At 37.5% G+C, this 25,473-nt stretch overlaps 1 protein-coding gene across 1 annotated transcript; it reads right to left on the reverse strand.

Moving 5' to 3' along the window:
- Positions 1 to 287: 287 nt before the first annotated feature.
- LOC145983684 (uncharacterized) lies at positions 288 to 25,031 on the reverse strand. Its single transcript, XM_083116740.1, has 5 exons — positions 24,939 to 25,031; positions 20,342 to 20,572; positions 15,041 to 15,220; positions 7,785 to 7,874; positions 288 to 445 (listed from the first exon to the last, which is right to left on the reverse strand). Exons 1-5 carry the CDS (start codon positions 25,029 to 25,031, stop codon positions 404 to 406), a joined length of 636 nt encoding a protein of 211 aa, XP_082972866.1. The 3' UTR covers positions 288 to 403.
- Between the last annotated feature and the right edge of the window lie 442 nt (positions 25,032 to 25,473).

Genomic DNA, 25,473 nt, shown 5'->3' on the forward strand with positions numbered 1-25,473 from the left:
TAAATAAATGTACAAATATAAATATACAGTTATTTTTTTAAAAAAAATATGTAAATGCACATATAAAGGTCGGCGGTGACATTTGTACTAAAAAAACATGAAAATGAGCAAGCCATTTAACCAAGAAAAAAAAAACAAGTCTATGCAGTTCAATTTCTGAAAATATTTCACAAAATAACTAATGTATGAATACTGCTGAGCACCAAAAGCAAACAAAACATCAAAATTTATGAGACAATGTTATTTTTAGTTCAGTTAGGTAAGAAACAATAATTTTACACTGTATATAGTGTTGCACTAGAAATTACAAAAATTATTTGCAATGTAAAATTTAGCTGATGAATATTCACAGAATTAATCCATTGTAGTATGACCAGCAGTTTTAGTCGGTGAGTGGTCCATATTACACAGGGAACCGTGTAACTTCATACTCCTCAAAGGCATCCTACAAAAAAACATTTAAAAAATTGATAACTTTTCAGATAAACAATGTTGAATTTCAACAAATTAAATGTGTGCACAAGTTGGAATGAAACTTAGATAATTTCTATTTTATATAGGGTAAGGATGGGGCAAATGGACACTGGGGGGCAAACAGATTCCCTAAGAAAATTACAAATATTTTCATGTTGAAGTTGGCAATGGTGCATCAGTTGGAATTGTGATTTGAAGCAGAATGTGTGTGAAGAAAAATGTTGCATGCAAGAACTCCAATAGAAAAAAAAAAAAGCATTATGAATGTAAGAATTCCATGGATTACGATAGCCTGGTCAAATTTATGGTTTGAAATGTGGAGACAACAGTCCCTCCATAGGCACAGAGGCATTGCTTTGCGACCATGCTGCTACCATCCAGTGTATTTATTTTAAATTGAAGTCCAAGGGCCACATCCCCTTGTCATTCTAGTTAATGTAGGAACAACCTGAAACGTTGCCAACATGAGAAAATCGTTTTGTTGAAAAGTGTAAAATAAATCATTTGCAAATTGCAAACTGTGTAAGAATGTTGTATTTTTCCAGAAAAAGGGTAATAAACAGAAAACTAGATTTATTCCAGTGAAGCCGAAGAGCAGATGGAAGAACTATGTAACTTCTGCACAGGGGTTTATCCAGGATTTTTTCCTTGGGGGGGTGTTGGAAACTTTTGGGGGGGTGTAAGTTTGGGGATGTTAAGTGCATATTTTGGACTATTTTTAAAATGTTCGCCCTAATTCAATTTGTCCATAGATGTTTCCAGAGATTAACCCCCTCCCTTCCCTTCATGTAACATTTCAGAAGAAAAAAAATGTCAAATGCTGGAAAAGATGGAAAATAGATTTTTTGTTGTAATGTTAACATTTCAGTCTAACTTTTCAAGTATTGCTTTCCAATAATGTTCAATAATGTACTTGATTTAATCAATCGTTAGACAAATACAATATTTAAACATATTATTACCAGGGATCATTTCATGCAATTCTTAAGCTAGTTATAAAGAAATTAGGAACACAAGCGCAATATTTTTTTACTGTATTTGTATGGTTCTTATCGTAGGTGCAACTCAGATATTATCTTGGGGGTGCCCAATTCATTGATGAAAAATCGGTGAGAATGCATTGCATGGGTGCGTGTGCTCTTGCCTGTCTGAAGTAGTAGTAATAAGTGCATTTATCTGCAGATATAATATGACTCTTAAATAAATTACAACACTGCGAGCGAAGCGAGCAAGAAAATTTTTAGAACTATTTATTTGCAAACTGATAAGGAATATTATTAATTAAGCATAGCGACAATACTTTCATTTCACAGTATTATTACTCTTTAGAATATTGCTTTGCTCGTTCGGCATCCTCTTTACCTCAGTACATGCCCCCTCTTGTTCTAGCTTCAGTTAGATTGATTGAGTGATTGAGTTGGTGTTTTAAGACCACTTTATGCACAGTAAGGCTAATCGAGACTGGACCTACAGTTTAAAGTGGGATTCGAACCACTTTGTGCCTCCACCAGGTATCGAACGCGGGACCCCTTGATTACAAGGTGACGGTGCTACCACTGCGCCATCGGAGAGGCCAGCTTCAGTTAGAAAATATGAATATATAATAATAAAACAATAATAATAATAATTCTATGTTGCGAGTGTGTTCCAGATTCTGCTGGTGTGTTCAAATCTCTGTTTAAACAATGATTCACAAAACTAAAATAAAGTAATGAAACTCTAGCACGGCCATAAAGACTAAAATATCGTGGGAAGTTTGGATGTACGTTTGATAGACATCTGGTATTGCTTTTGAATGGAATCGGTCAAGGAATTTGATATTGAAGTCTTATACCCTTACAAAACTTTTGAAAATAGGTTTGGCGCTGTTGAGAGTTTATCTTTCAAATACTGAACGAGAGACTCTAGGGAATTGTGCCTCTTTGCCTTAAAAGAAAACGAAATAACATGTGCAAATAAACGCATGGGATGTTAGCTGCAAAGGGAGGACAAGGAATTTTCACTTCTAATTTGATGTAATGCTTGTATTTTCAATTATTTAAAAACTTCACTTTGCAACACAAAGAGCACAATGAAACAAGCTATTTTTTTTCTCTCCACGTTTTCCAGCAGGCAGTGGCAAGCACCGTCGTGCCCCCACTGGTGCGCCTGTGGTCTAACACAAATTTGGGACTTAATGTAAATAAAATTTATTTTTATATTTACTTCCTTATACTTCCTTTGTTCTTCTGCAAAGTTGGAAAAAATTAAATATGTCATTATGTCAGGGAACAGACTAGATTAAAAGAGGAAGACAATTTTTACAATATCTTTGCAAACTGACAATAACTTTAATTCAATAGGGTGCCTGTAATTTCACAGGACACTACGCTTTTCTATTTATATCTGTTTTGCTTGTTCGGAACCCCATTTGTCCTTTGCGACCAGGCAAACCCCACGCGACCAACCCTCCCCCCCTTTTTACAACTCTCTTTCTAATATATAATTTCTTTTACAAAGGTAAGAACTCTTAGAGCCACAAAAATGGTTACATACATCAACTATAGACGTGAATGAATCACTTAGGTTCTTCATGAAATACTTGCCGTTTTATATCGAATACTCGGTCAGTAAATTTTATATTCGTACTTTATGAATATCCGTTGAAAGAAATTCTACCTACATATAGTGTCACTGCTACTCTCCACTTTCGGTTTCTTTCTGTCTGGTTTCATTTTCTCTACCTTCTTCATCCAGTTATGTAGTAAAGTTTCAGACATTGTTACACTAAGCAGAACGACAACACACGAACTGACATGCTACACTAAGACTGACCTAAGTTCTAAGGCATTTGACTGTTCTCTTCTTTACCACTCCAAAATCATCCATCTCGCCCAAGTTACAGAAAATAGTGTTGCTAACCATAGTAACACAATTCACTACAAGGAGTCAAACCTGTATCTTTGAATTTCTTCCCTTACTTTTAGCGTACATTTTTCACATGACGAAATCGAAAGGAAAATGCAACGAAATGTAAATTTCATTCACTCGGGGGTTGAATTTACAAATCTGTAACGTATTTAAGAAATATTTATTTAGGTATTCAAACGCTGAACTGTCAACACTGTGTGCCGTATGTCTCCCTGGAAGGAGGGCGAGAGGTCAGTTTGACATTTTCCAGATGGCAGTGCCCCTTCCCTAAAGCTGACCGAAGCCTTGTCAAGGGAGCCTGGTGTTTCCAGAAAATGACCATGCTTAACATTCCACCCTCCTTCATTTAATTGGACTTCCCTTCTTGTAGCTCTACAAATGGTTCCTTTATGTTGAAGTATGGTCATTCTATTGTTCATATAAAAATCCATATTTACACCCCCCCTGCAGGGGGGTGTTCCACTTTTCTGCTTGGGGGGGTGTTCGTCAAAATTTGGGAGGGTGTTGGGGGGGTGTTAGGGGGGTGTGGATAAATCACTGCTTCTGCACAGTGCCGGATCTACAAGCCGCAAAATCCCGCAGTGAGGGGATGACAAGTAAGCCTTTAGGGGGCCCTCAGCCATTGACATAGTAGAGGGTTTGTTTATGCATATGTAAAAGAAGAAGAAGAAAAACGTAGTTACTCAGCAGTACAGAAACGAATACAATATGTACAAGTAAAGGTAAAGTCAGTGACAGATCTACAAGGTGCAAAACCCTGCACTGTGGAGACAAGTAAGCCTTTAGGGGACCCTCAGCCATTGACATAGTTCATATACGTTTATGGAAAAACTAAACTTATTTACTCATGGGTACAGAATCGAATACAATATATACAGGTAAAGTTAAAGTTCCCTTTGCATATAGCACCCTGCCATGAAGGCACATTTAGGGTATGTGGGGGTAGGGCCCCACATATTTTCGATATTGGCCATCTTGGAGGTGATGCAATCAGCACCATGCTGCAGCTGCCTTTACCCTCCCGGGTACCATTTGGTTTGAGGCTGGGTGACCCTAGAGCCACTTTATGTGAGCACAAAGCAGGAAAAATTCCGACCTTAGATAGCCCACCTCAGGTTTCCCCCATGGCAGTCAGACTAAAATCAAACCAGGCTAGAAATTCAGTGGTGAAGGTTTCTTCTACCTCTGTGTAATCAGGGAAAAGGTTAGACTGCATGATTGTGACAAATGTATCATTTTCCAGGTGTGAGAAAACAGCATCATATATATATATATATATATATATATATATATATATATATATATATATATATATATATATATATATATGTATGTATGTATGTATGTATGCATGTATGTATGTATGTATGTGTGTGTGAGTGTGTGTATGTCAAGGTAGGTAGGTAGCTAATATCTTGGTAATATTTTGCAGGGAGGCCCAAGATTTGTAGATCCAGCACTGCTTCTGCAAATGTCATATAATAGTAAAAAGAGTCATTCTTATGAATGTAGGTTGTGGTATCGTGAACGTTTTAATGTCTTTGGATGCAAATAGTTTGTGTGTGGAATATGGGTGTGCAAACAAAAAAATAACTTTCTGATTTTATTTGCTCCAGCAATGATCAAATTTACCCCATATCTCTGGGGAAAATTGGATTACAACAGACTTTTGTTCAACATGTGTTATAATCATTAGAAATTAACCCTTAACAGGAAGTATGATTTTTTATTACATAATTGGAAGTATGTGTCTGACAGACACGGAACGCCGAAACTTTTGTTTCCTTGCAAAGTATTACATAGATTTATTCTTATAATCTAATATTATAAAATTTATTTCAAAATACATACACAACGCAAGTGCTACGTAAGAAAAAATAACTATTATTGAGAAAAACTTTTCTTTTTTTATGAAAATGCAACTTTGTTTGTCTCCTTCCGTGTTTCTCTTGTTTCAGAGTCGTCAAATCAGAGGCAGAGTAACAAAATTTAGAAACGCTTCACTGACATAGCTGATCTAAATATGGGTCTACCCATAGAATCAGTAGAAAATAGGAAAACCATATCCTCATGTCCAGACTTACAAATTGATGTAAGCATAAAAAGAGCTAAAAGTGCCTTTATTTCACACTTATGAGTTGGTCTGTAATTGCTCTTTTGAAGCTCTTTGACTTTAATTCTTGTTTTCTCTAATTTTACATTTGTCCACAACAGAATATGATCAATAATGTCGTCATCAAAAATTAGAGACCAAATATCTTCCATTTGAGAATTTTCACCTAAATTTCTAACAATCTTTGTCAAGCTTGGAATTCTTCGTATTATATTTTGACGAGGAACACGTCTAGTCTTTGTTGGTTCTTTAGATTCCCAAGAATATCCTTCCTTACCTTGAAAGAAAGCTGGAACGTCATTCTCTTTATTTGTCCTGCAACTTACAGACGAAATACTAGCTTCGATATTACGACAATCTTCATCATCAGTGGAAGAACCATATGTCACAAGAATGAACATGGAGTCCACATCGGAATCATCATCAGAAAATAGATCTTCCATCTCCTCTTCTAGACGGTCTTCTTCCATTTCTTCCCATATTTTTGAAACCTTGGCGCAAAAATTGGGTTCACCCACTTTCGCTACATCGCTTAGTTTCCTTTTCCTAGATGTAGAAGGTCCTTCCTCCATAATAACTAAGTTCTAATCATCAACATCAATAATACTTGTGTGCAAGAAAACTCCACTACTGGAAGTATGTGTCCAAGGGACACGCAAAAAAACTTACGTTATTGGAAGTATGTGCCTCTCAGACACGGTAGGTTACAAAAAAGCTCTTATCAGCTAACACACAAGGGCGACAGACAACAATGAATCACACCACCAAACTAAGACAAAAAAATTATGAAGGTATTGAGGAGCTCGCTTCACAGAAACATCCAGGGTTGCCAGCACAACGAAAAGAAAAACCATGCGTGTCTGTCAGACACATACTTCCTGTTAAGGGTTAATTAAAGTTGTGTACTACATTGTTTGGATGCTTGAAAGTCTGCTTTTTTTATTGACTATGTAGTTTCTACAAGGAAATAAAATTTTCACCAAGATAAACAACTGTTTTGAAAAAGTGACTCAATTTCCCATGGTCTACCACAAGAAATGCAAGCTCAATTGTTTACCTGGAGTTGCTTTTGGAAGGGGGATTGTTGTAAGTTAGAAATAGCATTCTATGAATCACAATCTCTTGTTCTGGTTAGAAAAAACAAAGGAATCTACAGGTATATATATTGGTTGATTCAATGCAGAAAAAGGGGTGCAAGGGTGACCCATGTAGTATACCCAAATGTCAACCTCATTTTCTGGACTGCATTTTGCAGACTAACGAGGCTCTGGCGTCTGAATCCATGGCCAGTATAATCCTCTCTGAGACTTGTGTTGTGTGCCATCCACATGTGTTTGTGATCGTCCCTTCATCTACTTTATCTCATCACCTTTCATCTTCATCTTTGCAATTAGCCCAAACTGGCAGAAACGGGAAGGAAAATAAATCAAATGCATCAACGTATAAAGAAAATAATTTGATTAGTAAACTTTTTAAGAGTCACACTGCATGCCGTTGACCAGGCTTTAGGAAATTGAAAGCATTGTACGAGGAGAGCAGCTGGTCAGTCCTGTCCTCCCACAGTGTTCGCTATTTCAGGAGGGCCAACACTGATGGGCTAGTGCTGGTCAGTGCAGTCCTTAGTGTTGGTTAACGAATGCTTGCAAATAGTTAATTAAAAATGTGAATTTTAATACATAAAATTAATCATTCTAAATTTTAGTTGGAGTTAGCACTGGTCAATGTGACTCTACATAAGTCCTGAAAGTTTGTTGTTAATCTTTAATACACTTCGAAAACATAAAGTAATTGGAGTTTCTGAATTCTATATTTGTCTTATCATGTCTGAATTACATTTTGGATTTTACTATCTTTAAAGATTAAATTTGTTTTTTAAATAAAGGATTGAACTCTTGTATCACACCAGCTAAATTATCCTTGAACACTCCTGGTCAGGGGGTTCTGTAAATAATGCATGTCTTACAAGCTTAAAACCTCAATGCACACTTGTGGTTAGGAGATGCATTTTTAAAGAAAACATTACACTTTCTAAAATAAAATAAGGAAATTCATATTTATTAGAGCACTGCACTTATACTGTGAAAGAGAGTGTTCCTAAAGTATGGCTGTCATACAATAGATGAGTACGTGATATGTACAGAACGTAGACAATTAGCATTTATAGAACATTACATTCAACTAATTTTTCAGCAATACAAGGAGGAAGAAAAAGGATATCCCCACCCAATACATGTCATACATGAAAAGATGATTAGGATAAATTACATCATTTATGATTAATACTTACACAGAATCTGGGCTCATACCAAATTGAGAAAGGTTTCCAGTCTAGAGCAGTTATTGTCAGTTGTCTCACAAGCAGTACATGCAATTCAGTCTGATAGAAAGGAAGAAAAAAATTACATTTATTAATAAGTATACACAATATTATTATCTAATAATTGCATATCAGTACACTACTTTTATTATCAAAATCACTGACAAGTTAGCAAAACAATATATTTTCTCTAAATATTCTGGAATTTGCATCAACGATTTAGTCACAATACAGCTTCATTTTGTAAATGCAAAACAACAGTTGCATGAACAGATTGAACAGCTGAAATTTGTCAGACTATAAGTGATATCATTGAATTTTATGACATGTAGAATAACAATGAGCTCCTGCTGAACATAATGGTTAGCACTGTTGTATTTTGTGCAAGCAGTTCCAGGTTCGATTCCTGGGGGGACCTCCATGATTTGGTGTTAGCACAGAATACAGAAGGTTGTTCGGGATCTCTGGTGACGATTTTGAAAGCCGCTGGCGGCGCTGTTATCAACGTCAGTCCGTCCAAACGGTGCATGCTGAGTCACATCAGTACCGAGAACGCGTGTGCAGAGTGTTGTGCCATTTACCTACAACGATGCCGAAGAAAATTGAACCATACTGGGAGGGCTACATTACAGCCCTTTCCGATGCTAAATGTAGCTATTCGGCAATCAAAGGAATGTGCAAGAAGCGTGGTTTTGTGATATCGAAGAACGGGATCGGTGCGGTATTGAACAAAAAAGGCAAAGGCCGACTGGGCCTAATTCCACAGGGGAAGAAACAGGCAAATCCACGAGCAGCTACGAGTCGTACACCGGACATAGTGAGAAAAGTGAAGGCCTTGTGTCCGGTGGTAACCCTGCCCCCCAAAGGAGTATCGCACGTAAGTTGGGAATGTCTGTCTCAACAGTGAACACCATAATCAAGAAGGACCTGCAACTAGAAGTGCGGCATAAGCTGCGAGTTCACAAGCTGTTGCCTCGTCACATTGCGGAACGTCGCACGAACGCTAGAAAGCTCTACGAGACCTATGTTGCAGGGGAGAGATGAAAAAATGTGGTGACATTAGACGAAGCATATGTCTACCTTAGTGACTGTCACAATCCCCGCGCGATTTACTACCGCCCTCGCGACAAAAACAATTATCAAACATTGTATCGAGAATGTCAGGAAAGTTTTCCACGGGGTTTCATGATCATCGCTGGATACTGCTATAATGGCAAGCTAGCAATTCGCCGTGTAGCTAATAATGTGAAGGTGAACTCCACGTACTATCAGGATGAGGTTTTAACACCCATTTATAACATAGAAACCCGGCACTGTATGGGGGGGGGGGGGGGGGCAAAAACCAGGTCTGGGTGCACCAAGATAAAGCATCCAGCCATACCTCCCGTTCGACTCGTCTGTTCTTACAGCGAATGGAGGTGGAAACTGGCATCCGTGCAATTCCTTACAGCGACATTCCGGTCAAGGCGCCAGATGGGTCACCCATGGACTTCTGTGCATTTGGACTCCTAAAACGGGCCTTAGGAAAGAGACGTCCACGCACTCTCAATGGCCTCTGGAAAGCCTGCCAGGAGGAGTGGGAAAAGTTGGACATGATAACTCTTCGGAAAAGTCTGTTGCAATGGAAATTACGTTGTCGGGCTATAGCGCGGAATGCTGGTTTTCCAATTGAGCATGATCGTTGGTGGCGACATGGGTTTTCATGAACTTATCACCCTTCCAACATTGTCCTCAGAGATCCCGAACGACCTTCTGTATTGAAGACAATAGGAAGCTACTTGAAACCAATGGTAGTGGACACTGGTCTCATAAGCTCAAAAATAGTGGTAATGGGACACAATATGCTGATCGGGCATCGCCTAATGTAAAGCTACTTATAAGACCTTGGCCCTCAATGGACTATTTGCACAATCGACTTCAGAGTTGAGTAATGGCACATTGAAAATAAGGATCACTGCACCTATGAAATGCATAAGTGCACATGTACCTTTATGAACAGTAGATGTGTGGCATCACATTACAGCATTTTTTGAAAACAGTATCAAATGTCTCCTGTGTGTATCAATATTGTTCTGGAGGAAGCAAGCGAATGTCCTGTGGAAAGTGTGTTTCATGGTCGACAGCTGTCTTCAACTTGTAATAGGGCACAATTGATGAGCAAAACTTCTGTCCCTAATGTAGTAGTCTGGAGCTGTTAAATTTGGGGAGCATGAAGGTCAGGTCACATCAATGAAGTCAGGGGAGCTGACATTTGGGAAACCAATCTCGAAGAAGGGTGCAATTAGTGTGTGACTGAAACCAGCTGCTAGGTCCACATTTTTGGAACTACAAAGTTTTCACATTTCTCAATGTAGCTTTCACAGTTGGTGGAGAACCAAGAAGTACAGTCTAATAATTCCAAATCACCACAACATTCTCATCTGTGTGTGGTTCTTAATGTACCGTAGAATATAACGACTCTCATAGGATCAGTACAGAAACTTCTGTCTTCATAATAAAATATATCAAACAGCCCTCGAAGGCCAGGCCAGCCTTACTCCCACATGCCTCAGCAGAGGTATGTGATCATCCAACCATTTATGTCAGCATGATGAACCCCCAGTCGTTTTTGTAGGTTTTCATGACTGGATTACACTACTAATTCATAGCTCCCTAATTCCTGACAATAGTGGGTGGCCACTGGTCCCACAAGCTGGCTGAAATCTCAGGAACAAAGTTATTATGCTTTCCCCAGGAGCAGCGGCTGGGGAGTTGGGTAATCGGAGATGACCCAACTATTTAAAAAAGAAAAGTGCTTAATTTCTTCTTGATATTCTTTCAAACCAATTTTTCGATTCACATATTTATTTGCTTCCAGCATGCGAGAGGGAAGAGGGAGAGGAAACACTGCTTCTTAGGTCCGGTGATTCCTCCTTCTGGAGAGAATCCACCACTTGCACTCTCCACCCCAGAGCCCTTGTGATTGCCTCGGCTGGCGACCATTCTTCCATTCTTCCCCGATGGCCTTTGTATCGTAGGAGCTCTGTTGTTTACAGCAGGGAAATTTCTCAGGAACAAGAATTCTGGGAGAGGAAATTTTTTAGCATCCACAGAGAATTTCATTCTCATCAAGGAAGGAACACAATAGAAGATTTTAGCGAGGAATTGAATGTGTGTGGTAGGTGGTGTTCCTATATTGGCGATTCAAAAATTCATTATTTGTTTAGATGTTAGTGGTTTAGTAGTCATGCTAGTGCTGTATTTACTGAATTTACAGACAATGGATGTAATAGAAGATCTGTATGTGAAATAATTTGGAACGAGATTTTTTCCAGAGGAATTGCAACAGGTCTTGAACTCAAGGTCCGTTGACCTGTGTTTGCTGCTCGCTTTGGAAGGTCCATTCATAACGCGCCTTTTGAGCAAGCCAAGGTGGTTGTAAAACTGTGACGTCATACACATGACAGATCGCTGGGGAAAGTTTAGTATCCGCTAGTTTTAGCAGGATAAACGTGTTTCTGTGTTCTTTCCTTGCTCTTGTATTCGTGTATTCGCGTGTATTTTTAGTCATTTGGTTGTGTTTTTCATATTGTAGTGTAAGTGATAATAATAATGTCTAACTGTGCTGTGAGCACATGTCGAAACTATCTCAGGAAAACTAAAAATTTTGATATGGTTTACCATAAATTTCCTCTCAACGAGAAGTTCCGAAAAATCTGGGAGAGCAAATGTTATCGAAAAGACAAATTTCAGGTTGCTAACTCGAGTATTTGTTCTTCACATTTTTCACCAGAATGTTATGAACGTGATTTAAAATCAGAATTATTAGGAATTACACCAAAGAAGAGACTGAAGAAAGATGCCATTCCTACATTGTTACTTCCAGTCACACATGTGCAGGTCAGTGATGAAAACAGCGTTCGTGCAAGATGTACAAAGGCAAGATGTGCTAGGAAAAGTAAGTGAACAATTATTTGTGAACAGCAGCGTGCCACCTCAAGAACAAAAGCCTTTATCTGTGTTGTCATTCGTTTGTTCAATAGAAAGTGAAAAAATCGAAAACACAAAACAACTGGAAGTGATTCGTGGGGAAAATGAAAAGCTAAAGACAGATATAAATAATTGTCATGAGGAAATCAAAAACCTTAAAATCAATTTGCATAAATGGCAAGCAAGGTATAAGACAGTATTGCAGTCAAAAGTGGCTTTAAAAACAAGGGAGCGGAAGAAAGTGAAAACTATCGTGAACAAAAAAGTGAGACAAATTTTGAGCAAAATCTTTACTCCAGGGCAAATCAACATGTTAATTAAGGGGAAAAGGAAGCAGAGGTGGAAACAAGAAGATAAAATTCCTGCATTAACACAAAGGGCGATCAGTGAACGATTGTATACCCACATGGGATCAGAGGTCGGAATTCCATTACCCAGCATTGCAACATTTTGTCACTGGACGCAGAAATTGAGACTCCCACAGGGAATTCTTGCACCAGTTTTGAATATTATGAAACAGCAGGGACAGTGTTTGACTGAAGTGGAAAAACTGAGTGTCCTGTTGTTTGATGAAATGAATGTTAATGGACGAGTGTGCTATGACAGTGAAAATGACAGAGTTTTGGGTCCCCATAGAAATGTTCAGGTTGCAATGCTTCGAGGATTGACAGGTGAATGAAAACAGCCAGTATACTATAACTTTGATACGGCTATGACCAAGGCTTTTTTGTTTGATATTATATCAATGGTTGGTGTAGCTGGGTATAAAATAGTTGCTATAGTTTCGGATGTAGGTGGAAGTAATAGAAAGCAAATGAAACAAAAACAATGGACCCAGAGCTGCTCTTCTTCCAGTTCTTTCCAGCACCCGGGGTAAGTTTATGCTTTTACATACTTATAATTCTTCTATACACCATTACTTTCATGTATTCTGCGTAAGTTGATTTGCGATGCTCTTCAGTATGTGCTTTTCCTCTTAAAAACAAGAGCGTTGCATGCTTTACAGTGCTGAAAATAGCAGACATGCAGAGAGTATCATGCTGATGACATCACAGAACCCTGCCGAGGTTGTAAACACGAGGATTGACAAAAAGATGTGTTATGACCAGACCTTCTAGAGCGGGGGAAAGTGGGCTTCGACGGACCTTGTCTTGAACTTATATTTCCATGTCTAAAAACAAAAATCGGCCTTCCTGATGGTGCAATCGTAGCGTCATCATCTTGTAATCAAGGGGTCCCAGGTTCAATATCCGGTGAAGGCACATAGTGGTTCGGATCCCACTGTAAACTGTAGGACTAGTCCCGATTAGCCTTACTGTGCATAAAGTGGACTTAAAACACCAAATCAATCAATCAAAATAAAAATCAGCAATGCTCAACTCACTGGGTACTTGGGTAACTTAAGTTAATACTGAGGGATTTTATTTCACTAATACATGCCTTTCATATTAAATTTTATATTTTAATAGCTTTGTCATACTTTTTCCTTGTTTTATTATATGAAATTCTACACAGAGATTAACTGCAATCAGTAGAGTTAATTGATAGTGGTCACAACAATAAGATAACGTTTTCCACACAATATTCATAAATCCTGTACGGATGCTGAGGTAAATTTGCAGGGAGACTTTGGGAGTGGATGGATGAATCAAGGGTCAGAGATTACCCACTTGTTAAAACCAGCATATGCCACTGCCCAGGAGACTTGAACCAGTGTATGTCACATAGCCCAAGCCCAATACATAATGCTTTAGACTGCATGGCCGCAGTGCAGGACGTCTTCATGGTCTTCATGGTCAGGTATACTAATCTTTTGCAAACTAAATTTACCAATCAGGACATCATGACTTATGCACAGTATTAATATCAAAAGTACAGAACACTAGATAATGCATAGCAAATATTGAAGATAGTGTATACTCATTTAGTAAATTGTTTGCACTTTACTCAAGAATGATATTGCAAAATGTGTAATCTCAGAAATGCCGCAAGTTAATGAAATAATGTATGAACACATACAGATGATGTGACTCATATAACATGAATTAACAGCTTTGGAAATACATATATAAATGAAAAACAAATGTTATGTTACATGTACAGTTTTGTTCTTGGCATTATAAATTACAAAGCAGAATAACATCATCTATTTAAATGTCTTCATTACTTCTAAAATATCCTCTACTACTGACAAATGCTGGAGAAATGATATTTTTGCCATGTAAGACTATAAAAAAAATCTGCTCCCTTAGCACAGACTATTGAAAGGATGGGTCATTCATGCAAATACATATTAAAGACTTTTATTTTGTTCTGTAATCCCAAGTAACCACCACCGTTGGGCCAACATTAGTTTTTACATGGAAAAGGATGGCTTTACATTGGTTGGCAAACTGACGTTCATCTTACGTTGGGCCAATGGTGGTTGCCAACGTTTCTCCAACCATGGAAACGTGAGTCAAAATCAGTTTTAGAAACAACATTTTAATGCTAAGACAACTTTCAGGAGAACGCTGAAAATTCTAGTGTAAAATAAGTGACATGTAACAGTGTTTCTTTTCGAATATTTCAGTCACAGAACATACTGGAAATATAATATATTTTTATTGAAAGTTGAAGCTATTTTTAACTTGGAGTCACTCACCAGTCCTTTGTCAGCCGCCATGGATGAAATATGTGTTGGGAATTGCTTATTGTTTGTCTCTTTTGCTGTAGTAGAACAGGAAAATTCATACAGGTATTATTGTGAAGGTGGTTAAGCAATGTTATGTACAGACTAAATTCCATGAAATATGAAAGGTGGAAAACTAAGTGAACTGTAGAAGGTTTTTGTGCTACCACTTGAAGGTATGGTGCCTTGAAAACAATATTACATTTGCAAGTGTATGTCAAGAAATGATGAAGTAACATTGATATTAGTGTACAAAGCCTGCATCAGGTGACCAAGCAAATCAGCAAACACAGCATGTAGGGTGATTGTATTTCCCCCGTCGACAATTTGGTGTATTCTGAGAAGCGACTTTCACTTGGACAGTACACATGACAGATGGTGCAAGCAAGTGCTCTGACTCAATGTAATGTTGGCAGGTTTGCAAAGTGCAAGAGGTGAAAGTTTTTCTCAGTGTACCTCTTTTCACTAAAATAATTACAAACTTCTAATAAGCAATGTTTAGAGTAACCCTGCACTTACTGGAATGCACATGGCTGCAAGTGTCACATTTACAATTTCATTATAAGCTTCTAGAGACACTACTTACGTCAGTGATGTCAGTTGGTTTATAGAGACCAACAAAAGGGTTATTTTCAACATTAGCTGGTAGGGGATCTTTGAAGAAATAGATGTCATCGAGTCTTCTCTTCATATATCCTGGACATGGATGAAACAATATGATCCGCATCTTGCTGAGCCGATTCCAGTCAGCTTTAGGATTTACATTCTGAAAGGAATATATAAGACAAACTCAACATAAGACTATTCAACTTCTTGAATATTTTACATAACTAGCAAAGTGTTATTCAAATCAAGGAATCAAGTTAGAACTATTATTACAGCCTGGATTTTTAGGCACCAAAACTGCCAAAAGAGTCAGGTAAAATTACACTGAAAATGTTTTTAAAAGGCATGCTAATAGGTACCAAAAATAGAAAAAGAGCATATAATAGAAATGAACACTAAATATTGTGAATAATGAAAAGTCGAAAATTCAAAATCTTTCGTCCAAATTGAAAAGAAAATATAAAGAATGGAGTGCAATTTAACACTGTTGGTATATGTATGAGCACAGCACTCACCCTGGGATATAATTATAAGTTTCTTAGAACCAACTAATGATGTCACTTTCTGGTCTTGTGTAGATGTGACTTGGAATGTCTGTGGCCAGATGATACCAGTTATATGTTGCAGCATTACTCTCAGTCTGTGCAGACACGTCATTTTGATGACAGTATGTGTTTTGTGAGTGCTGCGCTCACACGTATACCAATCTCGTAACCATTTTCTGAAACATATTTTATTTCTGTGCATACTAAATTCGTGTTGTGTCACTGGTTTCTGTTTTTATTCTTCAATAGTTATTTTATTTGACTATAATCACTTATTACAGCTACTAGTTGGCGCTCAATGAACTTTGGAATATGATATTTGTAATGAATGAAGAGCAGCATTTCCGAGCATGGTATCCATGCCACATGTCCGGACATGCTAACCATTATTATGTTCGGATATGGTGTTCGCAAAATCCCCATGCCACTCATGAACACATGCGTGATAGCCCAAAGATGAATGTGTGGTGTGGAGTGATGCGCGATAGAGTGACAGGTCCATTTATCTTGGCTGAGAAATCCATTATCAGTAACATTTACTATGACATGCTTGAACATTACCTTCTTCCTCAGTTGGAGGCATTCCAGCCAACCATAATTTTTCAACAAGATGGGGCACCCCCTCATTGGTCCAAGGATGGTCGAGGACTTCTGGATAGGCATTTCCCTGGCAGGTGGATTGGCCGTGATGGACCTATATCCTGGCCACCGTGCTCTCCTGATATCACAACCTTGGATTTCTTCTTCAGTGGGTATGTCAAAGATTGTGTTTACCGCACTCCTGTTCCAGAAGTTGCTACTCTTCGAAGAAGAATAACAGAGAGTAACCTAATTGTTACTGGTGATATGCTGGGACTTGTATGGGCAGAAGTGGATTACCTACTTGATGTTCTGAGAGCAACCAGAGGGGTGCACAATGAGTGTATGGCATATAAATGTGGAGAGTTGTAGCTCATTTTGCAATCAACAGCATTGTTCTATTGCATGTAGTTTCTGAGCTATATTTCTTTGTAATGGTAGGGAGACTTTATGAACACCCTGTATATTAGGCAATGCATATTTCAGTGGCAAATTGTGACATTTTTATGTAGTCATCGCAAGACTTGTCAAACCTCAGGGTCGAACTTTCCAATCTGGAAGGGGGGGGGGACAATATTTCTCCTCAGTAAACTCCCAAAATATTCAAAGCTTTCGTCCTGCAGATGAGAGTGATGTTAGCTCTCGAAATCTTGGAATCTTCTCCACAACTCACCTGGTCGATAACCCGAGAGAAACTTTTATCAAAGGAGAAAATATCTTCAGTAAAAATATTGTTTGAAAGCATTGCAAAAAGTGCACAAATCCATATGCTGTGCACACCTGCCTGGTCCATTTCAGTTGTCATCAAATATTTGAAAAAAAGTCAATTATTGGCTCCCTGTACTGTTCAACTGTGTTAACCAAGCGTGGTTTATAACACCACCTCGGTTATGAAAAGAATTGGATGGTTTTCTTTTAACGTTCTTGTGTGGCAAAGTGGATAAGAATACATGGTATTTCATTCATTCCCTGGGACAGCACTAAATCTATACTTGAGCATAGCGATGTGTAAGTAATGCCTTCGGGTGCTCATCCTGGACCTTCTTTTGGACTGTTGACCCATCATAAGTTTGAGCAATAATAAATTTATCCTCCAGTTTCTACTTATTAACAATTTTTAAATGAACAAATAACCCATCAGATGTACTATCGATACTCACATCAGTAAAACCAATAAACCCTCCTCCTTATGCACAGATCTCAAGTCAGTTGACAATTGAAACCTACTGTTAACATTAGATGGTTTGTCTAACATAATTGAAAGAAAGTCTGGTTTTTCAGTTTATTTAAACATTTTTTCACTCACGACATCATTCATTGTGTGTATTAGATCATTGCATTGCATGCATTACGATGATAGAAGTAGCACTTTGAAAAATTTTAATCCTGATGATGTCAAAGAAACCCTGCCATAAACATGGCACCTGAAAAAGAAAAGGCCTTTTATGACCAGACCTTCAAGTGGTCGTCGGGTGTCTTAAAAGCAGGTAGAGAGATTTGCACATTATCAGTGATGACCTGGGCCAGCAGACACTATTGCCTTCAATAGAAAATGTAGTGCGAGGGTTAGCCATGGGGAAAAGTACTGGGCTCTCATTTCGATATGCTAAATTTAGCAAATTCCTTGCGCATTTCTAGCCGCTTCATGGTGTTGCTTGGCTTATTGAGCACAAATATGAGAATATTCTGACATATTTTTTACTTCTTCTCTAAAATATTTAAAATGCAGTATTTATATTATTTTGCTAAGTCATTGCTGCATCTGCTGATGACCATCAGAATTATTTATAAACTAACGTAAGAAGATATTCGACAAAATGACAATAAACAATAAAATTCATATGTGAGCACCACGCTCGCCATATACCAACTGCGTTACTCTGGAACACATATACCAACATAGGGTTAAAGGGCAGCACAATCTACTCTTCTATGGCAAATATTCTAATGAGGAAAAGAGACTGGGACTACCTTACCATGCTTCTAATTTGATTACTCACCACTTCATTGACATTTAATATAATAAAAGGAATATTCTGTTTTAGTATAACTGCACAGCCTTCCAACCCTGAAAGAGGTTGCTCCCACCACATTATTTGGAGTCCGTGTTGGAAGTCTGTCTTCCATGAAAGCAGATATATTTATAATATACATTTTGGGGTCGGACTCATGGAGTTCCATACCAGAATAAACAGCACCACATGCAATTTCAGACATGGTTGCATATTATTATTAAAAAAAAACAAACATTATGCTGTTATCAAGCTTAGATTTTATTCTAATAAGAATGGTTTATGATTAATGGAGTTCTATCATATTATTTCCTAATAATCATAGTGACGTGGATGAATCTTATTCTTCATTCTCAAAAGCAGAATCAAAACGAGACCACAGACTCAACAGAACAAAATCTTGCAGGACATAAAGAATTCTTCACCATTGAAATAACAAAATTTCTGTTTACAGACTGTCATAATAGGTGGCATTGAGATTGGGGTTAAATGAAATCAAATCCTACTTAATGACATCCTGAAAACTACTTCCCGCTGGAGGCACACAGTGGTTCGGATTCCACTTTAAACTGCAGGTCCAGTCCCGATTAGCCTTACTGTGCATAAAGTGGACTTAAAACACCAAAGCAAACAATCAAACAATTTATTTATTCGTTATGGTGCCTCTATGTTGCTGCATTACACCCATCAATGCAATGAAACTAAAACAGTAAGATAAAGTGAGGTTTATCTTTCCCGACTGGACTTTCATCAAGGCTACCCCCCTAATCAGAGGGTCTGCGCATGCCTATGCTCCCAAATTCTGTAACATAGCCCGTCAGTCTCACTGCAACAGATTCCTCTACAGGGGACATTCTATTCACATGCAATGTTAGACACTGATACTTGCCTGGGTCAAACGACAAGTGATCTTGAAATTCTCATACTCGATTGCCGATAGAGTAAGGGCTGTAATGTACCAAATGTTATCTGTACATTTCACTGATTGTTGTGAGAAGCGAAAAAAATGTAAACAAATTAGAACAATTGAAACTTGTTTATTTCCTGCCTGGTGATTCTTGTTCCTGCACAACAGTGATTGAAAACTTTTTTTCTTCCATGATGTTCGCATGGCTATCACTTGTTGGTGGGATAAAAAAAGAGGGGTATTATTTGTCTCCACCTCTTTGTTGCATTATTTCTTCTAGACAGCCAAGTACACCTGCAGGGGGGCACGTAGGAGCAATTGCACCCTCGATATAAAATTTTGTACAAATAAAATTAAATTTCATAAAATTTACTTTTTGTACTACTTAGTAAGAAAATAATGCATCTGCTCTTATTTTTTTGTCCATGATTTCCTTATCCTGCTAGTAACAATATAAATTAGCCATTGCACTAAAGATACAAGGAATAAGTTATAAAATAATCGATTATATGCAAGACAATTACCAAATTATACAGAAATATGTCTTATTGTGAGAAAGTCGAAGAAATATGTTGTAAAAATGCGAAATTGGTAATATATGTCAAAATATGCCTTGTCGTTCATCTATTTCGGCTAATTTTCATCGGATATATAAAGATCTCACCCCAGTATTCGATCTGATGGTAATAAAAACATGTTACAACATCAAGTCCCAGGCCCATCATTTCTCTGAAGCACCTGTCCAATTGGGAGACTTTTACTACCAAGATCCTTGCTTGCAAGAGTATTTTTCTTTCTCATAGTTAAAATTTAATTATGAAATGCATCTTTGTCACATAATACTGGTAAAGAATTTAATAAAGTTATTTGCATAATTTACATGTTTCTTAATTAGACTTTGCAAAAGTGTAATGCAAATTCATGCAAACTCAAGATACCCAGTCTCCGAAAAAGTAATAGCTGGTAAGGGTGATTAAAATTGAATCAATACTTTCTGATACTGATGACACTGATATCAGCCAATTCCATTTAATCAGCATCGGTATTGGGTCATCTTTAATGAGAATGTAGATAACTGTTAGAGGCTTTTAAAATCCAAACTCTGCTAGAAGATTCTCCCCACAATGTAAACATGTGTTGTTAAGCCTGCAGAATGACAACACTTCAAGTCATTTTAAATTTTTTGTGTAGTATGCCATGAAATAAAAACAAGTGAAGCTGTGTATACATAAACTCACCTCAGATGCACTAACTTTGATACAGCGACAACCATCCTGTTCATAAAATGGTGATTCCATGAGAACTTTCTTTGGAATGCTCAGTCTCCATCTGGATGGTCGAAATACATACATAGAGCTCACATCAGGATAGAGCTCATGATCCACATACACCTTCTGTGGCTCGTACACTTTCACAAACACCTTTATCCAATGTGTGAATCTGTTCCTGAAGACAAATTCTGAAATACGCTGTAAGAGTAAAATGTACACATTTTTTTAAAATCAATATTATTTAATATGTATCTTCAAGTGTGTCAGATGACAAATATGTGTGTCTGTTACAATCTAATATCATCCCAGGGACACAGGATGAAGATATTAAAATATGCACAAACATAAAATGTGAGTGGAAAATAAATGTTTTTCTTGTCAATATTCTGCTCTTATAAGAAGCAAAGCTATTTTACATTGAAGTTTACACATTGGTAAATTCACAACACTACAAACAAAAGAGAACTTGCACTTCAACTGTGCATTCTTCTCATAACTATGAATGGAAGATCATTCCAGAAAGCTTTGAACTAACAGGAAAGTAATACCAACCTCATTGCACATATTATTGCTCATGTGGAAGTAAAGAAGCTTAAAATTAAATTTATAAATCTAGCTGGCATCACAGGTCATTACAATAGGAATAAAATGCACCTGTTAATTTAATAATAATGTATCATATTAATAAAAATAGTATTTCCAGTTTGAAAGCTTTTAGGACTTAACCTTTGTGCTGTTTGCAGATTTTAGAAGAGGGTTCCATTGTTTTCTTCACCTCCAAGTTCTATCCAAAAACCATCAGTTTATTGAATTTGTTTGTATGGCAATCATGTAATAAATTATATTTGTCAACATTGTACTTTGAGATGGATAACAACCAGCTTTTCTTCAAATTTCAACACTCTCTGGTGCCAACGATGTGATTCGAACAATTGTTCTTGGGTTACCAGCCAGGATAAATCATCATTAGCTTCCAATATTTCAAGCACATACATTGCCCTCATCTCAGGGAAAATCAAATAGAGACCAAGGATGAGGTTAAATATGCATGTATTAAGATGGTAGCTTAGGCCCTGTGATTGGTTTGCTCTGAATCCTGGTGTTCTATTGGCTGATGCTGGACCCTGTGGCCGAGTGGTTAGCACATCACGTTGCGATGCCAAGGGTCCCGGGTTCAAATCCTGCTCGGGCTTGGTTGTTTGTGAATGTCCATTCATCAATTTCATCACTCATCCCCATCTTCGCAAATTAGCCAAGAGGCACAAAATGCGAAGTAAAATAAATTAAATCAATCAATCAATCAATCAATCTATTGGGTGATGTCTAGCTTTTATGGAGAAATGGATTCCAGGCCAGGCTGAGTTGGAGTCCCATGTCCCCGTTCACATTTGGGTTTTCTCATGCAATGGCTATGGGATCCTTTCCTCTTATGTCAGTACATTTGGTTATGATTTTGGTGTCTGAAAATATAATTCTGTGGCCTTCAGCGATGCTGTGTTCTGCTAGTCAGGACATTTCTGTTTGGAATAGTCTGATGGTGCATTGATGTTCATTGCATAACTATTTAATGGTGCATCCTGTTTGTATACCCCTGGAGTACAGAGTTCCAAGTCATCTTTCTTGCCTAGCAAGAAATATTCTTAATTTCATGGTGGCATGTCCAATAAATGGTAACAGTTGTAATGGGGTGTTCCTCTCCTGTGTTGTGCACTGAAGGATCCTTACTTGTAACTGGCACATTCCCACTTTTGGCTGTCCCAGGTTGTGACAAATCGGCTCTTCTAAGGGCCACATTGCCCATGGCTGGTCCCTGCTGGAATGCAACTGGCTTGGTAAGTAACATGTTGATATCTATGATGTTGTATCCATTCTGTTGTAGTGTGGTTCTAACGTGGGTGAATTCAGATTGTAAATTTTCTTGGTCTGATATGGTTACTGCCCTGTGGGTCAGAGTGTTCAGGATGGCAAGACTTTGTGCCTTGTGATGAAAACTCTGGGCATTTAGGTACGGGTTGGCATGTGTGGGTTTTTTATACACACTATTTCCAAGTGTGCCATCTGATATGCAGCAAACTAGGATGTCCAGGAATGGAAGGCAGCCATTTTCTTCTATCTCCATGGTAAATTTGATGTTGGAATGGTGGTTGTTGAAGAAATCCAGAAGCTGTGTAGTGCCAGTATTTCATGTCGCCAAATAACGAAAGTGTCATCCACATATCTGTAGAAGCAGGTTGGTGAGTGTGGGGCATCTGTCAGGGTTTGTTCTTCAAAAGTCCCATGTAGGAGTATTTTTGTGTATATATATCGTCCTGTTTTGTACCTTGTTACATTTTTACTTGGTACATGGTCTGAAGAAGACCTTGCTAGAAGGTTGAAACGTTACATTTAGTTTATGTTTTATATAAAATAAATTTTTGCCTTGGTCAGCATATTGAGTTTTTCATATCATGGAAACAAGGCTTAATGGTGTTATAATTATTATTTCTATGTATAAAAACATATAATTCATATCATGGTTTTGTAAAGTAAATGCCTAAATATGCAGCTCCTTTTCAATGGCAAAACCCATTCCAATTACTTGGCTATATACATTAATTAAGCAGGTGAATGAATTCATTCCTGGAACATTCAAGGAAGACTTGCAATTTTATGTCGGATCAGTAGAATATTGATTATCAATAGGCCAGTAAATAAATTTTCTACAGTAGTTTATCAAAAAAAATAAAACAACATCTTTGGGCACATAATTAAGGACTGAGGTTTTTGTGGGGGTTTCACACTGTATTACAAGGAATAAAATGAATTCGAAACACATCATATCAGCAGTCTTACTATCAATACTGGTACAACTTTGGAATGTGATATGCAAAGTCATCAACTTACCCCAGCAAGAATGAACACATAAGTCCTAAGTCATTGCTAGTTGCATTACAGAAGTGAAAGAATGTTGATGTTTAGCTTCCATGATGGAATGAGGCAATTACAAAAATCATGTGGCTCTTACAGCACTCCATGAAATGGGGAAGCCAGTGGGTGAAATTTTCAAGACCCTCCAGAAGCTTTGAATCTCCAAAAGGTTCTTCTATCATAACACACAGTGTTCCATTGACACTGGAACAGTGACTTACAGACCCAGGCAGGAACAGTCATGCACCTTAAGAGACTGTGCCATTGGTGAAATCAGTGAAGAAGTCATGTACAGAATCAATCAGTGATGGCTCGTGACCTGAACATCTCCAAAATGTCAATGTCTCATGTGATATGAAGGGACCTAGCACTGAAAGCTTACAAACAATGTATACGTCACATTCTCGCAGCTGAGTTAAAGTGTCAGAGGGCAATAAAAGCAAAGTGCTTATTCAAGCTTTATGCAAAAGTGGGCACTTAAGTTCAAATATGAAAACATGTTTACTGTTGAGAAGAACTTGCAGAATGAGAAGGTGCCCTATGCCACAAGTTCACAATAAGCTAGTGTGAGGGGCCACCATCGTGCTTCAATTTGATTTGATTTTTTGTTATTTAGTGTTTCTTTTCTGCTACTTTTGGCTAATCGTGATGAGCCAGCCTGCTTTAATCATGATGAGGTTGGGGTGAGTTATGATGACACCAATGGTTAAGGATCTCTTTCATGATCATGATTGAAGCTTTCAGTAGTATTCTTTCTACATCAGCTTATAAGGTTTGAGCTACCCAGCAGTGGCTTGAGACAAATGTGTCCAATTTCAATCCCCACTCACGTTGGCCACCTGACAGTCCAGACCTGAAATATATGGACTTAACATTGTGTGGTCCATGGTTCAAGACATGACTTGCAAAAAGAGACAACCAAGTATTGTCCATTTGAAGCACTATCTCGTGAAGGCGATGGGAGATTTCCTTGTGGATTCAGTGAGTAATTCAATCGATGAGTGGCAACAGAGTTTTATAGTATGTGTGCATGAACTATGATTAGTGCTTTGTGTACACAATATATCAATGTAACACATATGCATGGTATATTACAATATCTTAAAGTACCTGCTGTTATTTCATTCAAAACTTTGTGACAGTAATTATGGTAAGACTGGATATATGTGGAACACTTTCAACAGAAGTTTATAATATCAATTGGTTGATTAATTTGGTTTATTTTACTTCTCTTTCCTCACAATTTTGGATAATCATGAATATATAATATTAATTAATCTGTGATGCAAAGCAAGAAGCGAAGATAAAAACTTGAATTTCCTGCCCCCCCACTCCTACCACACACACCTTCCAATTGGTAAGGATATATTAAAACACCATTTACTATTCATGTTTACTGAGGTAAAAAATAATAACAATTCATAATTAATTAGTAACAACTGCAATAATACTGCTAATTATATAATATTTCATTGCTCAATTAAAAATGTGTAAGAAAACAACTGAAAAACTGCTTAATCCACCTCCAAGTTACTTCTTTCAGTGTCTGCAACATTTTATGGTATGTACAATGTAATGAATTTCTTTTATTTACATTATTATTATTATTATTATTATTAGTAGTAGTAGTAGTATTAAAAGTAGAAAAAAAACATACCTGGCATTCATTGTCAAATTCAATATCAATGTACCTCAAAGGCCTGTCATTCTTGCGCTTTGATTTCAAACCAAAATTGAAGGGGCCTTTCATGCTGTAGTTCACATGCTCCACTGAAGGTTGCTGTAGGTCTTCCTGAACATCTGCATACAGAGTATGTCTATTTTCAAAACCTTCAACAAATCTATTTTTGGCCCTGAAACAGAAAACAACTATTTGTATTAAAACATACACACACTTTTGATTTTCTTCTCCACATTCACTCTATTGCTCCACAATTCTACCCAGAATATCCAACATGCTATAAAACATTAAAACACACATGTTAAATGATTATTATTACTTCATATTGAATGGCACTTACAAGACTGCACTGCAGTGATGGAAAATGCATTAGATCAAATTTCCTGAATATCGCCTTGTGAAAGTGGTAACATAGTTTCCTTATCAACAAAGAGTCCCAAGTTCAATGCCCAATGGAGGCACATCTCACTTTAAACTGCAGATCCAATCCCGATTAGCCTACTTCATGGAA

Source organism: Lepisma saccharinum, chromosome 2 (genome assembly GCF_977018435.1).
Source record: "Lepisma saccharinum chromosome 2, izLepSacc3.1, whole genome shotgun sequence".
In the NCBI taxonomy this organism is placed as follows: Eukaryota; Metazoa; Arthropoda; class Insecta; order Zygentoma; family Lepismatidae; genus Lepisma; species Lepisma saccharinum.

What these genes read in the sequence shown, in the direction of transcription:
- LOC145983684 (XM_083116740.1), bottom strand. Translation starts at nt 25,031, where the DNA reads ATGAAAGGCCCCTTCAATTTTGGTTTGAAATCAAAGCGCAAGAATGAC. An exon ending in AATTTGACAATGAATGCCAG is followed by an intron (nt 20,573 to 24,938) that starts GTATGTTTTTTT and finishes TTACTCTTACAG; the next exon opens with CGTATTTCAGAATTTGTCTT. An exon ending in TCAAAGTTAGTGCATCTGAG is followed by an intron (nt 15,221 to 20,341) that starts GTGAGTTTATGT and finishes TATTCCTTTCAG; the next exon opens with AATGTAAATCCTAAAGCTGA.